Genomic DNA, 22,682 nt, shown 5'->3' with positions numbered 1-22,682 from the left:
ATTACTTCTACCTTCGTTTATGATGGCATCTAAAGGTAGTTGTTAGAAATAATTAAATTCAGTGGACAAGGCTTGTCGATGTTAATAATATGGCTCTGGGCCACAGTGTAGGTAGCCGGTAGGTGCAGCATATGATGTATTGCCTGGTTAAGTCCATGGAAATCATTGTCTTTTTCTTCTCATCACTTATTTTCTTAGGACCCATGGTTAGAAAAAAGAAATTTGGCCAGATGACTAAAAAAAATGCAAACAAGCATGAGAGAACTGCTCCCACAGTGATGTAAACGTGTACTGCTTACTAGATGGTTTTGGCATCAGCTGTGCCAAGTAGCAGCAGCATTCTGAGTTATTATTATGTACATATTATGTATTATTATTATTATTATTATTATTATTATTATTATTATTATTAATATTATTAATTTAGGGAACTGAAGCGCTATCGTTATTATGATAATAATAATTTTTTTTTTCAACAAGTCGGCCGTCTCCCACCGAGGCAGGGTGACCCAAAAAGAAAGGAAATCCCCAAAAAGAAAATACTTTCATCATCATTCAACACTTTCACCTCACACATAATCACTGTTTTTGCAGAGGTGCTCAGAATACAACAGTTTAGAAGCATATACATATAAAGATACACAACATATCCCTCCAAACTGCCAATATCCCAAACCCCTCCTTTAAAGTGCAGGCATTGTACTTCCCATTTCCAGGACTCAAGTCCGGCTATATAAAAATATTAGTATTATATTATTATTATTAATTTAGGGAACTGAAGCTCCATCATTATTATAATTATTATTATTAATTTAAGGAATTGAAGCTCTATCATTATTATAATAATATTATTACATTATTATTATTATTACATGTATTAATTTAGGGAACTGAAGCTCTATTGCTATTATTATAATAATAATAATAATATTATTATTATAATTATTATTATTATTATTATTATTATTATTATTATTAAGTTAGGGAACTAGAGCACAGATCTAATTCCGTAGATCAAGAGCCCCTCACCAACATCAAGGTTCTTTGATGCTGGTGAAGGGCTCTTGATCTAGGCAATTGGATCTGTGCTCTAGTTACCTAAATTAATAATAATAACACTAATAATAATAATAATTATTATTATTATAATAATAACGAACGCTGCCTACTCAGTGCTCTGTTTACCTCGCTGTGGGAACAGTTCTCTCATGCTTTGCTTACATTTTTGACAGTCATTTGGCCAAATTTTGTTTTTCTAAGCATGGGTCCTAAGAAAGCAGGTGTAAAGGACAGTGCTGAGAAGAAAAAGAGAATGATTTCCATGGAATTAAAGCATGAAATCATAGACAAACAAGCGAGGTGTCCAGGTTTTGGGTTGAGTGGGGAGCGGGGGGAAGGCGGCTGTCTTGTAACTCAAATGTTGGCTCGTAGCTCAGAGCAAAAAATCGACCCGGGGACGGCTCGTATCTAAAAACCTCACATTGGGACACTCGTAAGTCAAGGTTCCACTGTATTACAATTTAGTACTTTTTAACCCTTTCAGGGGTTCCGACGTACTAGTACATCTTACGCACCAGGGTTATTGACGTACTAGTCGCGTAAATTCTAGCGCCTTCAAATCTAGCGAGAGAAAGCTGGTAGGCCTACATATGAAAGACTGGGTGTATGTGGTCAGTGTGCACAGTATAAAAAAAAATCCTGCAGCACACCGCGCATAATGAGGAAAAAAAAAACTTTGACCGTGGTTTTAGTTTCAAACAGCGACTTTGCACTGTATTTTCGTATGGTATTTATGGTTGTATTCTAGTTTTTCTGGTCTCATTTTATAGAATGGAAGACATATTATAGAAATTGAGATGATTTTGATTGGTTTCACAATGAAAAGTACCTTGAAATTGAGCTCAAAGTAGCAGAAATGTTTGATTTTTGCCAAAGTTCAAAAGTAAACAAATCATGCCATGCGTACAATACACGTCAACTGGTGATTCTAATATTCTTTCACATTTCTACACTAATGCAGTAGTCTGCATAACAGTAAATCTTCTATTTTTTGTGAGAATAAAAATTCAAAGTGGAAAGCAAAAGAAATGTAAGAGAGGCCTGGGGACGTGACTAATGAACAGAGGAAATGTTATTTTAGTGCCAGGAATGTCTGTCTTGTTTATTCTGGACCCTATTTGGAAATTGGCATCTTTCGAAATTTGTGTCAAATTGGCAAAATTGCCAATTTCTGACCACTTTATTGGATAGTGGAAATCGGTAAATGGGTGGTTTCTTGTACTCAGTCGATAGAAAAAATGGAGTTCTAGCAAAATAGTTAAGATTTTTATCGACTAGTACACTGGAATTGGCCGAAAACAGGGCTCAAACTGGGCGAAATCGCCGATGCATGAACATCGTCGAGACCGCTAACTTTACGAGAGCATAATTCCATAAGTTTTCCATCAAATTTCATACTTTTGGTGTCATTATGATCGGGAAAAGATTCTCTGTCATTTCATAAGAAAAAATAATTTTTTTTTTTCCGAAAAATTTTCGACCCTGAGAACAAGTTTAGGAGAGGGCCTCTCAACCCTGAAAGGGTTAAAACAATGAGATTGAAACACTTATAAGTTTGAAGTAATGAGTAGATGGTTGAGCAATCTTCAGCAATATACAGTAATGAAATTGAAACAATTTTAAGTTCGAAATAAATTATCAAATAGCTGAGCAGTCTTAAATTATTTAGAAGCTTTTTGAGTAGCTTTTGAGTAACTGGTAGGTATTAAGTAAAGTGTTTGTCTGGTTAATTCTGGGTGATGAGGATATTTCTAAGTAGGGCCTTAAATTGATTTGCTAGCACGAGTCCTTTAGTGTGTTCTGGTAATGAATTCCAGATCTTCAGACCCTTTACGTGCATAGCATTTTTGCACAGGGAGAGAAGGACACGAGGGATATTGAAGAGTGATTTGTGTCTTTTATTATGGTTGTGTGTTCTGTTGTAGTTATCAAGTAGGAGTTTGAGGGAGTGTTTATAATTGAGTGTAGTGTTCTGTGTATGTAGTAGGCACAACAATAACTGTGGATATTTTGTATATTAAATAAGTTAAGACTTGAAAAGTGGAGGAGTATGCTGTCTATTACAGGAGTTTGTAATCAATTGCACTGCAGTTTTTTGTTGGGTTATTAAAGATTTAAGGTGATTTTCTGTGTTTGAGCCCCATGCACAAATAGGTGAGGTAAGGGTAGATGAGAGAGTGGTATAGTGCAAGAAGAGCTGATTGGGGTACATAATATCTTATCTTTCAGAGGATGCCTACTGTTTTGGAGACTTTGTTGGATATTTGCTGTATGTGAGTTTGGAATTTGAGACTGCAGTCTAGGTGGAGAAAATATTTGCCTTGTGTGTCTAGAAATGGATGAACCATTTGTCAGTATGTTTAGCTGTACATTAGTAGCTCTGTTTCCAAATAGCATGAAATAGGTATTGTCTATATTGAGAGTAAGTTTGTTGGTGGTCATCCAAGTAGGTATTCTTAGTATTTCAGCATTTACAGTGTCTGTTAGTATGAGAGAAGACATAAGTAGTGTCATCTGCAAATAAAATGGGTTTAAGGAGTTTAGATGCATTTGGGAGGTCATTGATGTAAATGAGAAAGAGAAGTGGGCCAAGGACACTCCCCTGTGGGACTCCAACAAGAACTGGTTGTGTAGTGGCTGGGCCAGGTTCAGAGAGTAGATAAACTCTCGAAACTCTTCAAAGGTATATCAAAGGTAGTGGAGTTAGCTCCATTTGTGTATACATACTGGGTTCTATTGCTAATTGAGAGTTTCCTCTGACCCCGTAAGTTTTTGGTGCAATAGGTCATGGTCAACTGTATCAAAAGCTTTTGACAAGTCTATGAAAAGTCCCTTGGGAAATTCATTTTTATTCGAGTGCCGAATATATTGGCTCAAGCATATGTATAATTGCATCATTAGTACTTTTCAGTCTGAATCCAAATTGACAGGGGTTGAGTATGTTGTGGGATACTAAGTAGGGGTGGACTTGTTTGTGAATTAATTTTTTGAAGATTTTAGATAGTAGGGGCAAGTTTGATATAGGCCTATAGTTGTTCAACAAACTCCTTCAATCTCCTCTGCCTATCTTTTCCACCCTAAACCTCCGCCAGCATCTTCCGTTAGCTCAAGTTGTCCGATCTCGAAGGTAAATACACTTTATAAAACCAGTTTATTTCTTTACTTTCTCTCTTATTATGTTGTATTATGTTTTTATACAATGTTATTTATAAACACATATTTCTTGTTTAAAAACCCATAACAAAAAATTGGGGTGGTTTTTGGGGGGCTGAAATGGATTAATGGCATTTCAATTAATTTCAGTAAGGAAAAATGATTTGATATACGAGCAAATTGAGTTATGAGCTTGGTCACGGAACGAATTAAACTCATAAGTCAGGGTACCACTGTACGTGGTATACAGGCCTAGCTGACATCAGTGACATACTACTACCATATAGAAAGCTCCTTGTTATGCAGAGCATTTTGGGCAAATTAGGTCACTGTCCCAGGATGCGACCCACACCAGTCGACTAACTCCCAGGTACTCATTTTACTGATGGGTGAACATAGACAACTGGTGTAAAGAAACATGCCCAGTGTTTCTACCGGTGCTGAGAATCGAACGCAGACCCTCGCCGTGTGAAGCGAGAGCTTTAGCCACCAGGCCACGGGGCATCATGGCCTTTGCAGGCAAAGAAATCCATACTAAATTTCTACTGTTATCTCTACATAAAATTCTGTACCATAAATTTTTTTTATCCACAGAGCCATGGAATTTACAGTAATCTTCATACGTGGAATCACAGAAAAACACCATAAGGGTGTGTTGTCAGATAGACTTGACCACATAGCTACAGAAGCATACAATCAAACTCTGAAACCTTACCACATGTGGCTTGTACAAAATTTATTCAAGGTAAATAAATATCTTATACACATACAATGAATACATTTATTTATTTATTTATTTATTTTATGTCTTTGCAAACAGTACATTGAGATTTTGTATTTACAATAGTGGGTTGCAATGCAAAGAGAGCCTCTATTATGCCTAGGCATTATGGGCCAACTTAACATTTTTGGCTTACAGTCTACTTAACACTAAGAATTATATCATAGTTGTACAGTAGGATAGTAATTATTTCATAGTTGTACAGTAGGTTAGTTGTACAGTAGGATAGTAATCATTTCATACTTGTACAGTAGGATAGTAATTATTTCATAGTTGTACAGTAGATTATCAATTATAAATGAATCAAAATTTGTATAAGACAAAAGATATATTCATATATTCAAAAATGCTTTTTGTGAAAACAATGATTCAGTTATATTCCTGTCAACAATGGATAAAAGGTTCAAAGTGATTGTTGAAGTTATGATGTGGGAGTACATAAGTGAGTAAGTGTGTACTGAGTATTTAGCGTTTAGTCTAGGGTGATTAAGTGGCTTTTGAGAAGAGTCTTAAATTGATTTTCAGACTGGGTTACTTTAATATCTTCTGGTAATGAATTCCATATTTTGGGGCCCTTTATGTGCATAGAGTTTTTACACAGTGTGATATGGACACGAGGTATATCAAAAAGAGATCTCTGTCTTGTGTTGTGGTCATGTGTCCTGTTTAGGTTTGTGTATTTGCGTGTATTGTTCTGTGTATGTAGTATGCACATGAATAAGTATGGATGTTCTTAATGGTCAGCAGATTCAGACTTTTGAAAATTGGTGGAGTATGCTGGCGGGAGTAGGAATTTGTTATCATTCTTACTGCTGCCTTTTGCTGGGTTATTAGGGGTTTTAGGTGATTGGATGTTGTTGATCCCATGCACAAATTCCATATGTAAGATAAGGGTATATGTGAATGGTACAGTGCCATGAGAGCTGATTGTGGAATGTCGTACCTTATCTTTGATAGTATGCCTACAGTCTTGGAGATTTTCTTGGTGATTTGTTGTGTGTGTCCGGAACTTAAGGCTACTGTCAAGGTGGATACCTAGGAATTTCCCCTCTGTGAGTCTTGTGACTGATGATCCGTTTAGCGTTATGTTAATTGGATCATATGCAGCTTTGTTTCCAAACTGAATGAAATAGGTTTTATCAGTGTTCAGGGTAAGTTTGTTAATCATCATCCAGGCAGATATTTTCTGTAATTCGGCATTGACTGTGTTTGCTAGTATGACTGTGTTTGGGTGGGAAAAGACATATGTAGTGTCATCTGTAAATAATATGAGTTTGAGTAGCTGTGATGCATTCGGTAGATCATTGATGTAGATGAGAAAGAGGAGTGGTCCAAGGACACTTCCTTGTGGGACTCCTACTGTGATTGGGTGGGTGGAAAAGTATGCATCATTTGCATACACATGTTGAGTTCTGTTACTAAGGTATGATTTTAGGTAGTCGAGGGAGTGGCCTCTGATACCATAGTGCGTTAATTTGGAGTACAGCAGTTCATGGTCGACTGTATCAAAAGCTTTACGTTAATCAATGAAAATGCCCAGCGGGACTTCTTTCTTTTCAAGTGCGGTATATATTAGTTCTAGCATGTGTATGATAGCATCATTTGTGCTTTTATTATTCCTGAATCCAAACTGGCAAAGGTTTAATATGTGTGAGACGAGGTAGGAATAGATCCGTCTATAAATTAATTTTTCAAAGATTTTAGAGAGCAGTGGTAAGTTAGATATTGGTCTATAGTTATTCAAGTCAGCTTGGACACCTCCTTTGTGGATCGGAGTGACCCTCGCTATTTTGAGGATTGCGTTGGGAAGGTAGATGATTCAATGGATTTGTTAAAGAGCATTGCAATAATTGGTGACAATACTTGAGAAGCTTTTTTGTACATAAAAGCAGGCAAGTTGTTATGTCTCCTGCCTTGCTTTTAAGGGTGTTTATGATGAGCGTAACTTCTATCGGGTTGGTTGGAGCTAGGAATAGTGTGTTTGGGTAGGTATCTATGAGTAGTCTGATGGACGGGTGTTTGCGTTTGGTATTTTGTTCGCTAGATTTTTTCCTATGGTGGAGAAGAAAACATTGAGTCTGTTCGCTGTTTCAGTAGGTGTGAGTAGGGGTTCATCTGATTTTGTTAGTTTGATTGTTTTGTTTTTGGTTAACTTTTTAGTTCCAAGAATTATGTGGATTAAAGTAAAGGTTGGATGCGAGAAGTGGGTCATAATAAGCGTGTATGCACCTGGAGAAGAGAGGAATGCAGAGGAGAGAGAGAGATTTTGGGAGATGTTAAGTGAATGTATAGGAGCCTTTGAACCAAGTGAGAGAGTAATTGTGGTAGGGGACTTGAATGCTAAAGTAGGAGAAACTTTTAGAGAGGGTGTGGTAGGTAAGTTTGGGGTGCCAGGTGTAAATGATAATGGGAGCCCTTTGATTGAACTTTGTATAGAAAGGGGTTTAGTTATAGGTAATACATATTTTAAGAAAAAGAGGATAAATAAGTATACACGATATGATGTAGGGCGAAATGACAGTAGTTTGTTGGATTATGTATTGGTAGATAAAAGACTGTTGAGTAGACTTCAGGATGTACATGTTTATAGAGGGGCCACAGATATATCAGATCACTTTCTAGTTGTAGCTACACTGAGAGTAAAAGGTAGATGGGATACAAGGAGAATAGAAACATCAGGGAAGAGAGAGGTGAAGGTTTATAAACTAAAAGAGGAGGCAGTTAGGGTAAGATATAAACAGCTATTGGAGGATAGATGGGCTAATGAGAGCATAGGCAATGGGGTCGAAGAGGTATGGGGTAGGTTTAAAAATGTAGTGTTAGAGTGTTCAGCAGAAGTTTGTGGTTACAGGAAAGTGGGTGCAGGAGGGAAGAGGAGCGATTGGTGGAATGATGATGTAAAGAGAGTAGTAAGGGAGAAAAAGTTAGCATATGAGAAGTTTTTACAAAGTAGAAGTGATGCAAGGAGGGAAGAGTATATGGAGAAAAAGAGAGAAGTTAAGAGAGTGGTGAAGCAATGTAAAAAGAGAGCAAATGAGAGAGTGGGTGAGATGTTATCAACAAATTTTGTTGAAAATAAGAAAAAGTTTTGGAGTGAGATTAACAAGTTAAGAAAGCCTAGAGAACAAATGGATTTGTCAGTTAAAAATAGGAGAGGAGAGTTATTAAATGGAGAGTTAGAGGTATTGGGAAGATGGAAGGAATATTTTGAGGAATTGTTAAATGTTGATGAAGATAGGGAAGCTGTGATTTCGTGTATAGGGCAAGGAGGAAAAACATCTTGTAGGAGTGAGGAAGAGCCAGTTGTGAGTGTGGGGGAAGTTCGTGAGGCAGTAGGTAAAATGAAAGGGGGTAAGGCAGCCGGGATTGATGGGATAAAGATAGAAATGTTAAAAGCAGGTGGGGATATAGTTTTGGAGTGGTTGGTGCAATTATTTAATAAATGTATGGAAGAGGGTAAGGTACCTAGGGATTGGCAGAGAGCATGCATAGTTCCTTTGTATAAAGGCAAAGGGGATAAAAGAGAGTGCAAAAATTATAGGGGGATAAGTCTGTTGAGTGTACCTGGTAAAGTGTATGGTAGAGTTATAATTGAAAGAATTAAGAGTAAGACGGAGAATAGGATAGCAGATGAACAAGGAGGCTTTAGGAAAGGTAGGGGGTGTGTGGACCAGGTGTTTACAGTGAAACATATAAGTGAACAGTATTTAGATAAGGCTAAAGAGGTCTTTGTGGCATTTATGGATTTGGAAAAGGCGTATGACAGGGTGGATAGGGGGGCAATGTGGCAGATGTTGCAAGTGTATGGTGTAGGAGGTAGGTTACTGAAAGCAGTGAAGAGTTTTTACGAGGATAGTGAGGCTCAAGTTAGAGTATGTAGGAAAGAGGGAAATTTTTTCCCAGTAAAAGTAGGCCTTAGACAAGGATGTGTGATGTCACCGTGGTTGTTTAATATATTTATAGATGGGGTTGTAAGAGAAGTAAATGCGAGGGTCTTGGCAAGAGGCGTGGAGTTAAAAGATAAAGAATCACACACAAAGTGGGAGTTGTCACAGCTGCTCTTTGCTGATGACACTGTGCTCTTGGGAGATTCTGAAGAGAAGTTGCAGAGATTGGTGGATGAATTTGGTAGGGTGTGCAAAAGAAGAAAATTAAAGGTGAATACAGGAAAGAGTAAGGTTATGAGGATAACAAAAAGATTAGGTGATGAAAGATTGAATATCAGATTCGAGGGAGAGAGTATGGAGGAGGTGAACGTATTCAGATATTTGGGAGTGGACGTGTCAGCGGATGGGTCTATGAAAGATGAGGTGAATCATAGAATTGATGAGGGAAAAAGAGTGAGTGGTGCACTTAGGAGTCTGTGGAGACAAAGAACTTTGTCCTTGGAGGCAAAGAGGGGAATGTATGAGAGTATAGTTTTACCAACGCTCTTATATGGGTGTGAAGCGTGGGTGATGAATGTTGCAGCGAGGAGAAGGCTGGAGGCAGTGGAGATGTCATGTCTGAGGGCAATGTGTGGTGTGAATATAATGCAGAGAATTCGTAGTTTGGAAGTTAGGAGGAGGTGCGGGATTACCAAAACTGTTGTCCAGAGGGCTGAGGAAGGGTTGTTGAGGTGGTTCGGACATGTAGAGAGAATGGAGCGAAACAGAATGACTTCAAGAGTGTATCAGTCTGTAGTGGAAGGAAGGCGGGGTAGGGGTCGGCCTAGGAAGGGTTGGAGGGAGGGGGTAAAGGAGGTTTTGTGTGCGAGGGGCTTGGACTTCCAGCAGGCATGCGTGAGCGTGTTTGATAGGAGTGAATGGAGACAAATGGTTTTTAATACTTGACGTGCTGTTGGAGTGTGAGCAAAGTAACATTTATGAAGGGATTCAGGGAAACCGGCAGGCCGGACTTGAGTCCTGGAGATGGGAAGTACAACTGCAACATTAACACCCCTCTGAAGGAGGGGTGTTAATGTTGCAGTTTAAAAACTGTAGTGTAAAGCACCCTTCTGGCAAGACAGTGATGGAGTGAATGATGGTGAAAGTTTTTCTTTTTCGGGCCACCCTGCCTTGGTGGGAATCGGCCGGTGTGATAATAAAATAAAATAAAAATAATTTCAGTTAGAATTTTCCAGGTTTTCTTCATATCACCTTTGATGTTATGTAATCTATTTTCATAATACAATTTTTTAGACCTTCTTATCAGGCTGGTAAGTGCCGACAAGTAACGTTTAGACTGTTCTCTAGTTATTTGACCCATTCTATACTGTTTTTCATATATGTGCTTTGTGTTAATGGATTTGAGGATGCTTGGTGTTAGCCAGGGATTATTCAGTCTCTTTGCTGTGATCTGTTTAGTTTTTTGGGGGCAATGTTTGTTATAAAGGCTTTGGGCTTTTTGTAGAAAATTATTTATACATTCATTCATATCTGTATATGTTTATGAGTTCATTTTGCCAATCGATGTTATTCATAGCTGCTATAAAGTTGTTAACTGCTGTCACGTTATGTAGTCTGAAGGTTACTTTAGTAATGTCTTGTGGCAATTTGCCCAGATTAGTTATGAGAAAGCTTGGGTAGTGGTCTGTAGTGTTATCTGTAATTATGCCTGATTTTAAAGGGAGTATGGTCTTTGCCCAGATGTGGTCTATTAAGGAGATGCTTGTCTTGGTGATTCTTGTAGGTTTAGATATTGCTGGTAGCTACAGGCAGTTACTCATTGTGTTTGTGAATTCAGTTACTTGTGGGTCCTGGTCGTGTAGTATGTTTGTGTTGAAATATCCTGTTAGTAGTAGGTGGTCTTTATTCATGTGTGCATCAGTAATCATGTTTCCTAATTTTTCACTAAAGTGATAAATGTTTGACTGTGGTACTCTGTATATGTTTATAACTGTGAGGGTTTTTTTTGCAGGTCTTTTGATTTAAATTTGGCTATGATATATTCTCCATGTTCATCCCTTGTGCAAGATTTATTGATACATTCAAGTTGATTTGAATAGTATATAGCTGTTCCTCCCCCTTGCTGGTCTGTTCTACAGTTGTGTATGGCCATGTAGCCAGGAATGGTATAGACATCTGTAATATCAGGCTTAAGCCAGGTTTCTGTGAGTGTGATGATTGATATATTGGAATGAAGGGAATCGAGTAATGCTGTGAGGTCATCATAATGTTTGCTCAAGGATCTGACATTGTAGTTAAAGATGGTTATGTTATTGTTTGCACTGAATAATGTCTTTGCTTGGTCTGCTGTATAGTAATTACAGTTGCTGTTTGATTCGTGTAATTCATTTTGTAAAAAGTTTACATCAGGATCTATGCCTATAATCATAGGATGAGAGTAATTTTACAAACTAGATTTTCTGAGTAAAATAATATAAGATTTATATTGAATCTACAACTAGACTTATAAATAAGACTCCGTGATTATTCTAAAACTTGTAAAAATTTAAAAGAAAAAGGGATTATTACAGAATAGATAATTCAGTTATACACTTAAGCATCTAATAGCACCTTAATTATTTTAACAAATGTGAGTTTATGAACCACTGTAGATATTTACAGCTAAAATAAAGGAGCTAATGAATATAATAATACACATATGCAACAGTTAGGTATCTTTATTATGAAACGTTTTGCCTACACAGTAGGCTTCTTCAGTCAAGTACAGAAAAGTTGATAGAAGCAGAAGATACTTGAAGACGATGTAATCAGTCCATCACCCTTAAAGTTTTGAGGTGGTCAGTCCCTCAGTCTGGAGAAGAGCATTGTTCCATAGTATGAAACAATGGAACAATGCTCTTCTCCAGACTGAGGGACTGACCACCTCAAAACTTTAAGGGTGATGGACTGATTACATCGTCTTCAAGTATCTTCTGCTTCTATCAACTTTTCTGTACTTGACTGAAGAAGCCTACTGTGTAGGCGAAACGTTTCATAATAAAGATACCTAACTGTTGCATATGTGTCTTACCTAACAACCTGTCGGTATTTTATACCATTTTAATGTTCAATATAATAATAAAAGAATGTATTAAAAGCAAAATCAGTAGCACCTGAGGTAGTCAATAGCACGTGGAGTATTTTAATAAATGTGACTATATGGACAAGAGGGGGGTGGGGGAAGAAAAAAAAAGTGCTAATTAAAGTGCACACTTTTTTTTATCACTCTGGCCCCTTTTCTACTAAGTTAGGGTGACCAAAAGAATGAAACACATTCACTGTCATTCATTCAGTAGCTGTCTTGCTTATTGTGTACAGACATTTCATTTCAAATAACCCTTTGACTTGCAAAATCCTCTCCCATTCTTCAGAGTGCAGGCACTGTACTTCCTTACCTACAGGACTCAAATCTTGTGGCTATAGGAGAGTGGGTGAGAGAGCACAGAGGAGTGATTGGTGGAATGATGAGGTAAAGGGTATGATAAAGGAAAAAAAAATGTCACTTATGAGAGGTTTTTACAAAGCATAAGTAATATTAAGAAAGGGTATATGGAGAGTAAAAGAGAGAGGTGAAGAGAATGGTGAGGGAGTGCAGAAGAGCAGATGATAGTGGGTGAGGTGTTGTCAACAAATTTTGCTGAGAATAAAAAAAAAAATTGAAGCGAGATAAATAAGTTAAGAAAACCTAGGAAACAAACGGATTTGACAGATTAAAAACAGAATAGGGGAGTTAGTAGATGGGGAGTTGGAGGAGGTACATTGGGGAGATGGTCGGAATATTTTGAAGAACTGTTAAATGTTCATTAAGAGAGGGAGGCAGTAATTTCGTGCATTGGCCAGGGAGGTATAACACCTTTTAGGTGTGAAGAAGAGCTGGATGTGAGTGTTGGGGAGGTGCATGAGGCATTGGGTAGAATGAAATGGGGTAAAGCAACTGAAACCAATGGCATCATGACAAATGTTAAAAGCAGGTGAGAATGTAGTTTTGGAGAGGTTGGTACTTTTGTTCAATAAATGTATGAAAGAGGGAAAGGTACCTAGGGATTGGCAGAGAGTGTGTATAGTTCTTTTATATACAGAAGAGCCCTAGTAGGTTGGTAGACAGCAACCACCCAGGGAAGTACTACCGTCCTGCCAGATGACTGTGAAACAAAAACCTGTAACTGTTTTGCATGATGGTAGGATTGCTGGTTTCTTTTTCTGTCTCATAAACACGCTAGATAACAGGGATATCTTGCTACTACTACTTACACTTTGGTCACACTTCACAGACACGCACATGCATATATATATATACATACATCTAGGTTTTTCTCCTTTTTCTAAATAGCTCTTGTTCTTTTTTATTTCTTCTATTGTCCATGGGGAAGTGGAAAAGAATCTTTCCTCCGTAAGCCATGCGTGTCGTATGAGGCGACTAAAATGCCGGGAGCAATGGGCTAGTAACCCCTTCTCCTGTATACATTTACTAAAAAAGAGAAGAAGAAAAACTTTATAAAACTGGGATGCTTAAATGTGCGTGGATGTAGTGCGGATGACAAGAAACAGATGATTGCTGATGTTATGAATGAAAAGAAGTTGGATGTCCTGGCTCTAAGCGAAACAAAGCTGAAGGGGGTAGGAGAGTTTCAGTGGGGGGAAATAAATGGGATTAAATCTGGAGTATCTGAGAGAGTTAGAGCAAAGGAAGGGGTAGCAGTAATGTTAAATGATCAGTTATGGAAGGAGAAAAGAGAATATGAATGTGTAAATTCAAGAATTATGTGGATTAAAGTGAAGGTTGGATGCGAGAAGTGGGTCATAATAAGCGTGTATGCACCTGGAGAAGAGAGGAATGCAGAGGAGAGAGAGAGATTTTGGGAGATGTTAAGTGAATGTATAGGAGCCTTTGAACCAAGTGAGAGAGTAATTGTGGTAGGGGACCTGAATGCTAAAGTAGGAGAAACTTTTAGAGAGGGTGTGGTAGGTAAGTTTGGGGTGCCAGGTGTAAATGATAATGGGAGCCCTTTGATTGAACTTTGTATAGAAAGGGGTTTAGTTATAGGTAATACATATTTTAAGAAAAAGAGGATAAATAAGTATACAAGATATGATGTAGGGCGAAATGACAGTAGTTCGTTGGATTATGTATTGGTAGATAAAAGACTGTTGAGTAGACTTCAGGATGTACATGTTTATAGAGGGGCCACAGATATATCAGATCACTTTCTAGTTGTAGCTACACTGAGAGTAAAAGGTAGATGGGATACAAGGAGAATAGAAGCATCAGGGAAGAGAGAGGTGAAGGTTTATAAACTAAAAGAGGAGGCAGTTAGGGTAAGATATAAACAGCTATTGGAGGATAGATGGGCTAATGAGAGCATAGGCAATGGGGTCGAAGAGGTATGGGGTAGAATTAAAAATGTAGTGTTAGAGTGTTCAGCAGAAGTTTGTGGTTACAGGAAAGTATGTGCAGGAGGGAAGAGGAGCGATTGGTGGAATGATGATGTAAAGAGAGTAGTAAGGGAGAAAAAGTTAGCATATGAGAAGTTTTTACAAAGTAGAAGTGATGCAAGGAGGGAAGAGTATATGGAGAAAAAGAGAGAGGTTAAGAGAGTGGTGAAGCAATGTAAAAAGAGAGCAAATGAGAGAGTGGGTGAGATGTTATCAACAAATTTTGTTGAAAATAAGAAAAAGTTTTGGAGTGAGATTAACAAGTTAAGAAAGCCTAGAGAACAAATGGATTTGTCAGTTAAAAATAGGAGAGGAGAGTTATTAAATGGAGAGTTAGAGGTATTGGGAAGATGGAGGGAATATTTTGAGGAATTGTTAAATGTTGATGAAGATAGGGAAGCTGTGATTTCGTGTATAGGGCAAGGAGGAATAACATCTTGTAGGAGTGAGGAAGAGCCAGTTGTGAGTGTGGGGGAAGTTCGTGAGGCAGTAGGTAAAATGAAAGGGGGTAAGGCAGCCGGGATTGATGGGATAAAGATAGAAATGTTAAAAGCAGGTGGGGATATAGTTTTGGAGTGGTTGGTGCAATTATTTAATAAATGTATGGAAGAGGGTAAGGTACCTAGGGATTGGCAGAGAGCATGCATAGTTCCTTTGTATAAAGGCAAAGGGGATAAAAGAGAGTGCAAAAATTATAGGGGGATAAGTCTGTTGAGTGTACCTGGTAAAGTGTATGGTAGAGTTATAATTGAAAGAATTAAGAGTAAGACAGAGAATAGGATAGCAGATGAACAAGGAGGCTTTAGGAAAGGTAGGGGGTGTGTGGACCAGGTGTTTACAGTGAAACATATAAGTGAACAGTATTTAGATAAGGCTAAAGAGGTCTTTGTGGCATTTATGGATTTGGAAAAGGCGTATGACAGGGTGGATAGGGGGGCAATGTGGCAGATGTTGCAAGTGTATGGTGTAGGAGGTAGGTTACTGAAAGCAGTGAAGAGTTTTTACGAGGATAGTGAGGCTCAAGTTAGAGTATGTAGGAAAGAGGGAAATTTTTTCCCAGTAAAAGTAGACCTTAGACAAGGATGTGTGATGTCACCATGGTTGTTTAATATATTTATAGATGGGGTTGTAAGAGAAGTAAATGCGAGGGTCTTGGCAAGAGGCGTGGAGTTAAAAGATAAAGAATCACACACAAAGTGGGAGTTGTCACAGCTGCTCTTTGCTGATGACACTGTGCTCTTGGGAGATTCTGAAGAGAAGTTGCAGAGATTGGTGGATGAATTTGGTAGGGTGTGCAAAAGAAGAAAATTAAAGGTGAATACAGGAAAGAGTAAGGTTATGAGGATAACAAAAAGATTAGGTGATGAAAGATTGAATATCAGATTGGAGGGAGAGAGTATGGAGGAGGTGAACGTATTCAGATATTTGGGAGTGGACGTGTCAGCGGATGGGTCTATGAAAGATGAGGTGAATCATAGAATTGATGAGGGAAAAAGAGTGAGTGGTGCACTTAGGAGTCTGTGGAGAAAAAGAACTTTGTCCTTGGAGGCAAAGAGGGGAATGTATGAGAGTATAGTTTTACCAACTCTCTTATATGGGTGTGAAGCGTGGGTGATGAATGTTGCAGCGAGGAGAAGGCTGGAGGCAGTGGAGATGTCATGTCTGAGGGCAATGTGTGGTGTGAATATAATGCAGAGAATTCGTAGTTTGGAAGTTAGGAGGAGGTGCGGGATTACCAAAACTGTTGTCCAGAGGGCTGAGGAAGGGTTGTTGAGGTGGTTCGGACATGTAGAGAGAATGGAGCGAAACAGAATGACTTCAAGAGTGTATCAGTCTGTAGTGGAAGGAAGGCGGGGTAGGGGTCGGCCTAGGAAAGGTTGGAGGGAGGGGGTAAAGGAGGTTTTGTGTGCGAGGGGCTTGGACTTCCAGCAGGCATGCATGAGCGTGTTTGATAGGAGTGAATGGAGACAAATGGTTTTTAATACTTGACGTGCTGTTGGAGTGTGAGCAAAGTAACATTTATGAAGGGATTCAGGGAAACCGGCAGGCCGGACTTGAGTCCTGGAGATGGGAAGTACAGTGCCTGCACTCTGAAGGAGGGGTGTTAATGTTGCAGTTTAAAAACTGTAGTGTAAAGCACCCTTCTGGCAAGACAGTGATGGAGTGAATGATGGTGAAAGTTTTTCTTTTTCGGGCCACCCTGCCTTGGTGGGAATCGGCCAGTGTGATAATAAAAAAAAATAAATAGAGCCCTGCTTCACGGCGTTCTGCTTTATGGTGTTCCGCTTTATGGCGTTCCACGTTATGGCGTTCTGCTAATACGGACATTTCAAATTATGACCAACTCTCGCTATATGGCTCTCCCAACCTGACTTTCTGATACGGTCACTGCACTCCACCCAGTTTGTTTACCTTCTCCATGAGCTCCGTGAGCACTGCGTCTTTCCATTATGTCTGGAAACTTTCCAGAATTTCAAGTGTTTTAAAGTTATTTCATGTTTTATATTTTCTTTCTTTCAACACACTGGCCGTATCCCACCGAGGCGGGGTGGCCCAAAAAGAAAAACAAAAGTTTCTCTTTTTAAATTTAGTAATTTGTACAGAAGGGGTTACTGGGTCCTTGCTCCCGGCATTTTATTTGCCTCTTACAACACGCATGGCTTACGGAGGAAGAATTCTGTTCCACTTCCCCATGGAGACAAGAGGAAATAAACAAGAACGAGAACTAGAAAGAAAATAGAAGAAAACCCAGAGGAGTGTGTATATATATGCTTGTACATGTATGTGTAGTGTCATGTAAGTGTAAGTAGAAGTAGCAAGACGTACCTGAAATATTGCATATTTATGAGACAGAAAAAAGGACACCAGCAATCCTACCATCATGTAAAACAATTACAGGCTTTCGTTTTACACTCGCTTGGCAGGACGGTAGTACCTCCCTAGGCGGTTGCTGTCTACCAACCTACTACCTATAATGTTTTATATATACTCTGATAGTTATACTTATGTGTATCTGTACCTAAATAAATTTACACACTGTGCTGGCATGCAGGTACACATTAAAATCACTAAGAGTGTCTTATTAGTCTTGAGGATGCCATATTAATAATGGTAATAATAATAATACTAATAATACACAATAATAATCACTTTGATGCGCATTAAATGTCACATACAGTGGACCTTAAACCAACGGCATTAATCCGTTCCAGAGAGCTTGCCATTAGTCGAATTTGCCGTTGGTTGAAATAATTTTCACCATAAGAAATAATGGAAATAGAATTAATCCATTCCTGACACCTTAAAGTATGAAATTTTTTTTTTACGTGAAATATACATTTCCTTACACCAAAACGAATGGGACATGCAAAATAAACAATAATTAAATGCCACTTACCTTTATTGTGGAGTTGTTGATGAGTGATGAGATGGTAGGAGGGAAGATGATGCAGGTGTTTTATTGTTTGGAAGGGAAATCCCCTTCCATAAATACTTGAGGTACCAAGTCCTTTGGTGGGGTTACCTCCCTTCTTGGTTTTCTAATGCCACTAGGACCAGCTTGAGAGTCACTGGACCCCTGTCATGCCAAAAATCTGTCCAGAGAGCTCTGTTTCTCACATGCCCTTAGGATTTCCTTAAAATGGGACACAAGAGTGTCATTTGTGATGAATGGTTTAGAAAACCAACAAGTTGAGGATTGAGACACTTATGCAACATATGGGAATCTTTATTTAGGAAACGTTTCGCCACACAGTGGCTTCATCAGTTCAATACAAAGCAGAAGGGTGTAAGGAGAGAAGTTTGAGGTAATCAGTCCCTAAGCCTGGAGTCAATGTGTTCAGTCCATCAATCTTGTAGAAAGTACAGCATAGGGCCGTAGACGTGGCTTATACACTGTAGTCAGGTGAGGCGAAGCAGGAGAAGGCGGGGTCATAGTGGTACCATCCACTAGTTGAAGTAGGTCTTCGTCCAAAGGTTGGACAAGTTTTGAAGAATTCTTTGTATCAAGATCCCATGATGATGCAATGTCTGACAGTTGTGATGAATGGTTTAGAAAACCAACAAGTTGAAGATTGAGACACTTATGCAACATTTGGACGAAGACCTACTTCGACTAGTGGATGGTACCACTATGACCCCGCCTTCTGCTTCGCCTCACCTGACTACGGTATATAAGCCACGTCTACGGCCCTATGCTGTACTTTCTACAAGACTGATGGACTGAACACATCGATTCCAGGCTGAGGGACTGATTACCTCAAACTTCTCCTCTCCTTATACCCTTCTGCTTTGTATTGGACTGATGAAGCCGCTGTGTGGCGAAACGTTTCCTAAATAAAGATTCCCATATGTTGCATAAGTGTCTCAATCTTCAAGAGTGTCATTGTACATGTTGCCAATACGGCTTCCAACTTCTGTGACAGGATAAAATTCATCGATAAATGCTTGCACCTTTGTAAACATTGAACACATTTCCCTAATCCTTGACGAAGTCATCTTCCTCCGTCTCTCTTCATCCTGCTCTGAAGAGCATTCCTGAGATGCGATCTGTTGCTGTTGCACCTGAAGCTCTTGCAGGTCTGCAGTGGTTAGTTCTTCCTCGTCGTTCTGCACCAACTCTTCCACATCCTTGCCACAAACCTCCAACCCCAAGGACTTCCCCAATGACACAATAGCTTCCTTTACTGGCATAGCCTCCTGAGGGTTAGCCCCAAACCCTTCAAAATCCCTCTCTCCTACACATTCTGGCCACAGTTTCCTCCAAGCAGAGTTCAAGATCCTCTTAGTCACTCCCTCCCAAGCCTTACCAATAAGGTTTACACAAGTGATCTTTCCAAACTCTTTTAGGGTCAATTGAGTGTCTGAGGTCACTTCAAAGCACTTTTGAAGCACTGCTTTTGTGTAGTTTTTTGAAGTTTGAAATGACCTGCTGGTCCATGGGCTAAAGGAGAGGAGTTGTATTAGGAGGCAAAAACTTCACCTTAACGAAACCAAACTCCCTTGTAGTTTCCTCTTGCAAGTCGTGAGGATGAGAAGGAGCATTGTCCATTACCAGGAGGCACTTGAGTGACAATTTCTTTTCCTGAAGGTATTTTGTCACAGTGGGGCCAAACACACCATAAATGCTGCAGTGAGAAAGAGGCTGGAGGCAGTGGAGATATGTCTAGGGGCAATTTTTTTATTTTTTTATTAACACACTGGCCGATTCCCACCAAGGCAGGGTGGCCCGAAAAAAGAAAAACTTTCACCGTCATTCACTCCATCACTGTCTTGCCAGAAGGGTGCTTTACACTAAAGTTTTTAAACTGCAACATTAACACCCCTCCTTCAGAGTGCAGGCACTGTACTTCCCATCTCCAGGACTCAAGTCCGGCCTGCCAGTTTCCGTGAATCCCTTCATAAATGTTACTTAGCTCACACTCCAACAGCACGTCAAGCGTTAAAAGCCATTTGTCTCCATTCACTTCTATCAAACACGCTCACGCATGCCTGCTGGAAGTCCAAGCCCCTCACACACTAAACCTCCTTTACCCCCTCCCTCCAACCTTTCCTAGGCCGACCCCCACCCCGCCTTCCTTCCACTACAGACTGATACACTCTTGAAGTCATTCTGTTTCGCTCCATTCTCTCTACATGTCCGAACCACCTCAACAACCCTTACTCAGTCCTCTGGACAACAGTTTTGGTAATCTCGCACCTCCTCCTAACTTCCAAACTATGAATTCTCTGCATTATATTCACACCACACATTGCCCTCAGACATGACATCTCCAATGACTCCAGCCTTCTCCTCGCTGCAACATTCATCACCCTTGCTTCACACCCATATAAGAGCGTTGGTAAAACTATGCTCTCATACATTCCCCTCTTTGCCTCCAAGGACAAAGTTCTTTGTCTTCAGAGACTCCTAAGTGCACCGCTCACCCTTTTCCCCTCATCAATTCTATGATTCACCTCATCTTTCATAGACCCATCTGCTGACACGTCCACTCCCAAATAATTGAATACATTCACCTCCTCCATACTCTCTCCCTCCAATCTGATATCCAATCTTTCATCACCTAATCTTTTTGTTATCCTCATAACCTTACTCTTTCCTGTATTCACTTTTAATTTTCTTCTTTTGCATACCCTACCAAATTCATCCACCAACCTCTGCAACTTCTCTTCAGAATCTCCCAAGAGCACAGTGTCATCAGCAAAGAGCAACTGTGACAACTCCCACTTTATGTGTGATTCTTTATCTTTTAACTCCACACCTCTTGCCAAGACCCTCGCATTTACTTCTCTTACAACCCCATCTATAAATATATTAAACAACCACGGTGACATCACACATCCTTGTCTAAGGCCTACTTTTACTGGGAAATAATCTCCCTCTTTCCTACATACTCTAACTTGAGCCTCACTATCCTCGTAAAAACTCTTCACTGCTTTCAGTAACCTACCTCCTACACCATACACCTGCAACATCTGCCACATTGCCCCCCTATCCATCCTGTCATACGCCTTTTCCAAATCTATAAATGCCACAAAAACCTCTTTAGCCTTATCTAAATACTGTTCACTTATATGTTTCACTGTAAACACCTGCCCACACACCCCCTACCTTTCCTAAAGCCTCCTTGTTCATCTGCTATCCTATTCTCCGTCTTACTCTTAATTCTTTCAATAATAACTCTACCATACTCTTTACCAGGTATACTCAACAGACTTCTCCCCCTATAATTTTTGCACTCTCTTTTTGTCCCCTTTGCCTTTATACAAAGGAACTATGCATGCTCTCTGCCAATCCCTAGGTACCTTACCCTCTTCCATACATTTATTAAATAATTGCACCAACCACTCCAAAACTATATCCCCACCTGCTTTTAACATTTCTATCTTTATCCCATCAATTCCAGCTGCCTTACCCCCTTTCATTTTACCTACTGCCTCACGAACTTCCCCCACACTCACAACTGGCTCTTCCTCACTCCTACAAGATGTTATTCCTCCTAGCCCTATACACGAAATCACAGCTTCCCTATCTTCGTCAACATTTAACAATTCCTCAAAATATTCCCTCCATCTTCCCAATACCTCTAACTATCCATTTAGTAACTCTCCTCTCCTATTTTTAACTGACAAATCCATTTGTTCTCTAGGCTTCCTTAACTTGTTAATCTCACTCCAAAACTTTTTCTTATTTTCAACAAAATTTGTTGATAACATCTCACCCACTCTCTCATTTGCTCTCTTTTTACATTGCTTCACCACTCTCTTAACCTCTCTCTTTTTCTCCATATACTCTTCCCTCCTTGCATCACTTTTACTTTGTAAAAACTTCTCATATGATAACCTTTTCTCCCTTACTACTCTCTTTACATCATCATTCCACCAGTCGCTCCTCTTTCCTCCCGCACCCATTTTCCTGTAACCACAAACTTCTGCTGAACACTCTAAACTCTACATTTTTAAACCTACCCCATACCTCTTCAACCCCATTGCCTATGCTCTCATTAGCCCATCTATCCTCCAATAGCTGTTTATGTCTTACCCTAACTGTCTCCTCTTTTAGTTTATAAACCTTCACCTCTCTCTTCCCTGATGCTTCTTTTCTCCTTGTATCCCATCTACCTTTTACTCTCAGTGTAGCTACAACTAAAAAGTGATCTGATATATCTGTGGCCCCTCTATAAACATGTACATCCTGAAGTGTACTCAACAGTCTTTTATCTATCAATACATAATCCAACATACTACTGTCATTTCACCCTACATCATATCTTGTATACTTATTTATCCTCTTTTTCTTAAAATATGTATTACCTATAACTAAACCCCTTTCTATACAAAGTTCAATCAAAGGGCTTCCATTATCATTTACACCTGGCACCCCAAACTTACCTACCACACCCTTTCTAAAAGTTTCTCCTACTTTAGCATTCAGGTCCCCTACCACAATTACTCTCTCACTTGGTTCAAAGGTTCCTATACATTCACTTAACATCTCCCAAAATCTCTCTCCTCTACATTCCTCTCTTCTCCAGGTGCATACACACTTATTATGACCCACTTTTCACATCCAACCTTTACTTTAATCCACATAATTCTTGAATTTACACATTCATATTCTCTTTTCTCCTTACATAACTGATCCTTCAACATTACTGCTAACCCTTCCTTAGCTCTAACTCTCTCAAATACTCCAGATTTAATCCCATTTATTTCCCCCCACCGAAACTCCCCTACCCCCTTCAGCTTTGTTTCGCTTAGGGCCAGGACATCAAACTTCTTTTCATTCATAACATCAGCAATCATATGTTTCTTGTCATCCGCACTACATC

The 22,682-nt window shown here is 39.3% G+C and overlaps 1 protein-coding gene across 1 annotated transcript in view; it reads left to right on the top strand.

The window, feature by feature from the left end:
- LOC138853043 (glycolipid transfer protein) overlaps window positions 1-22,682 on the top strand; it is a 50,076-nt gene that overhangs the window by 18,540 nt on the left and 8,854 nt on the right. Inside the window, exon 4 of the mRNA XM_070087412.1 lies at window positions 4,807-4,957. Within this exon, the coding sequence (XP_069943513.1) occupies window positions 4,807-4,957 (151 nt within the window). The remainder of the gene's footprint in view (window positions 1-4,806; window positions 4,958-22,682) is intronic.

This window comes from Cherax quadricarinatus, chromosome 21 (assembly GCF_038502225.1).
Source record: "Cherax quadricarinatus isolate ZL_2023a chromosome 21, ASM3850222v1, whole genome shotgun sequence".
NCBI lineage: Eukaryota > Metazoa > Arthropoda > Malacostraca > Decapoda > Parastacidae > Cherax > Cherax quadricarinatus.
This window is presented reverse-complemented; position numbering and strand designations above follow the sequence as displayed.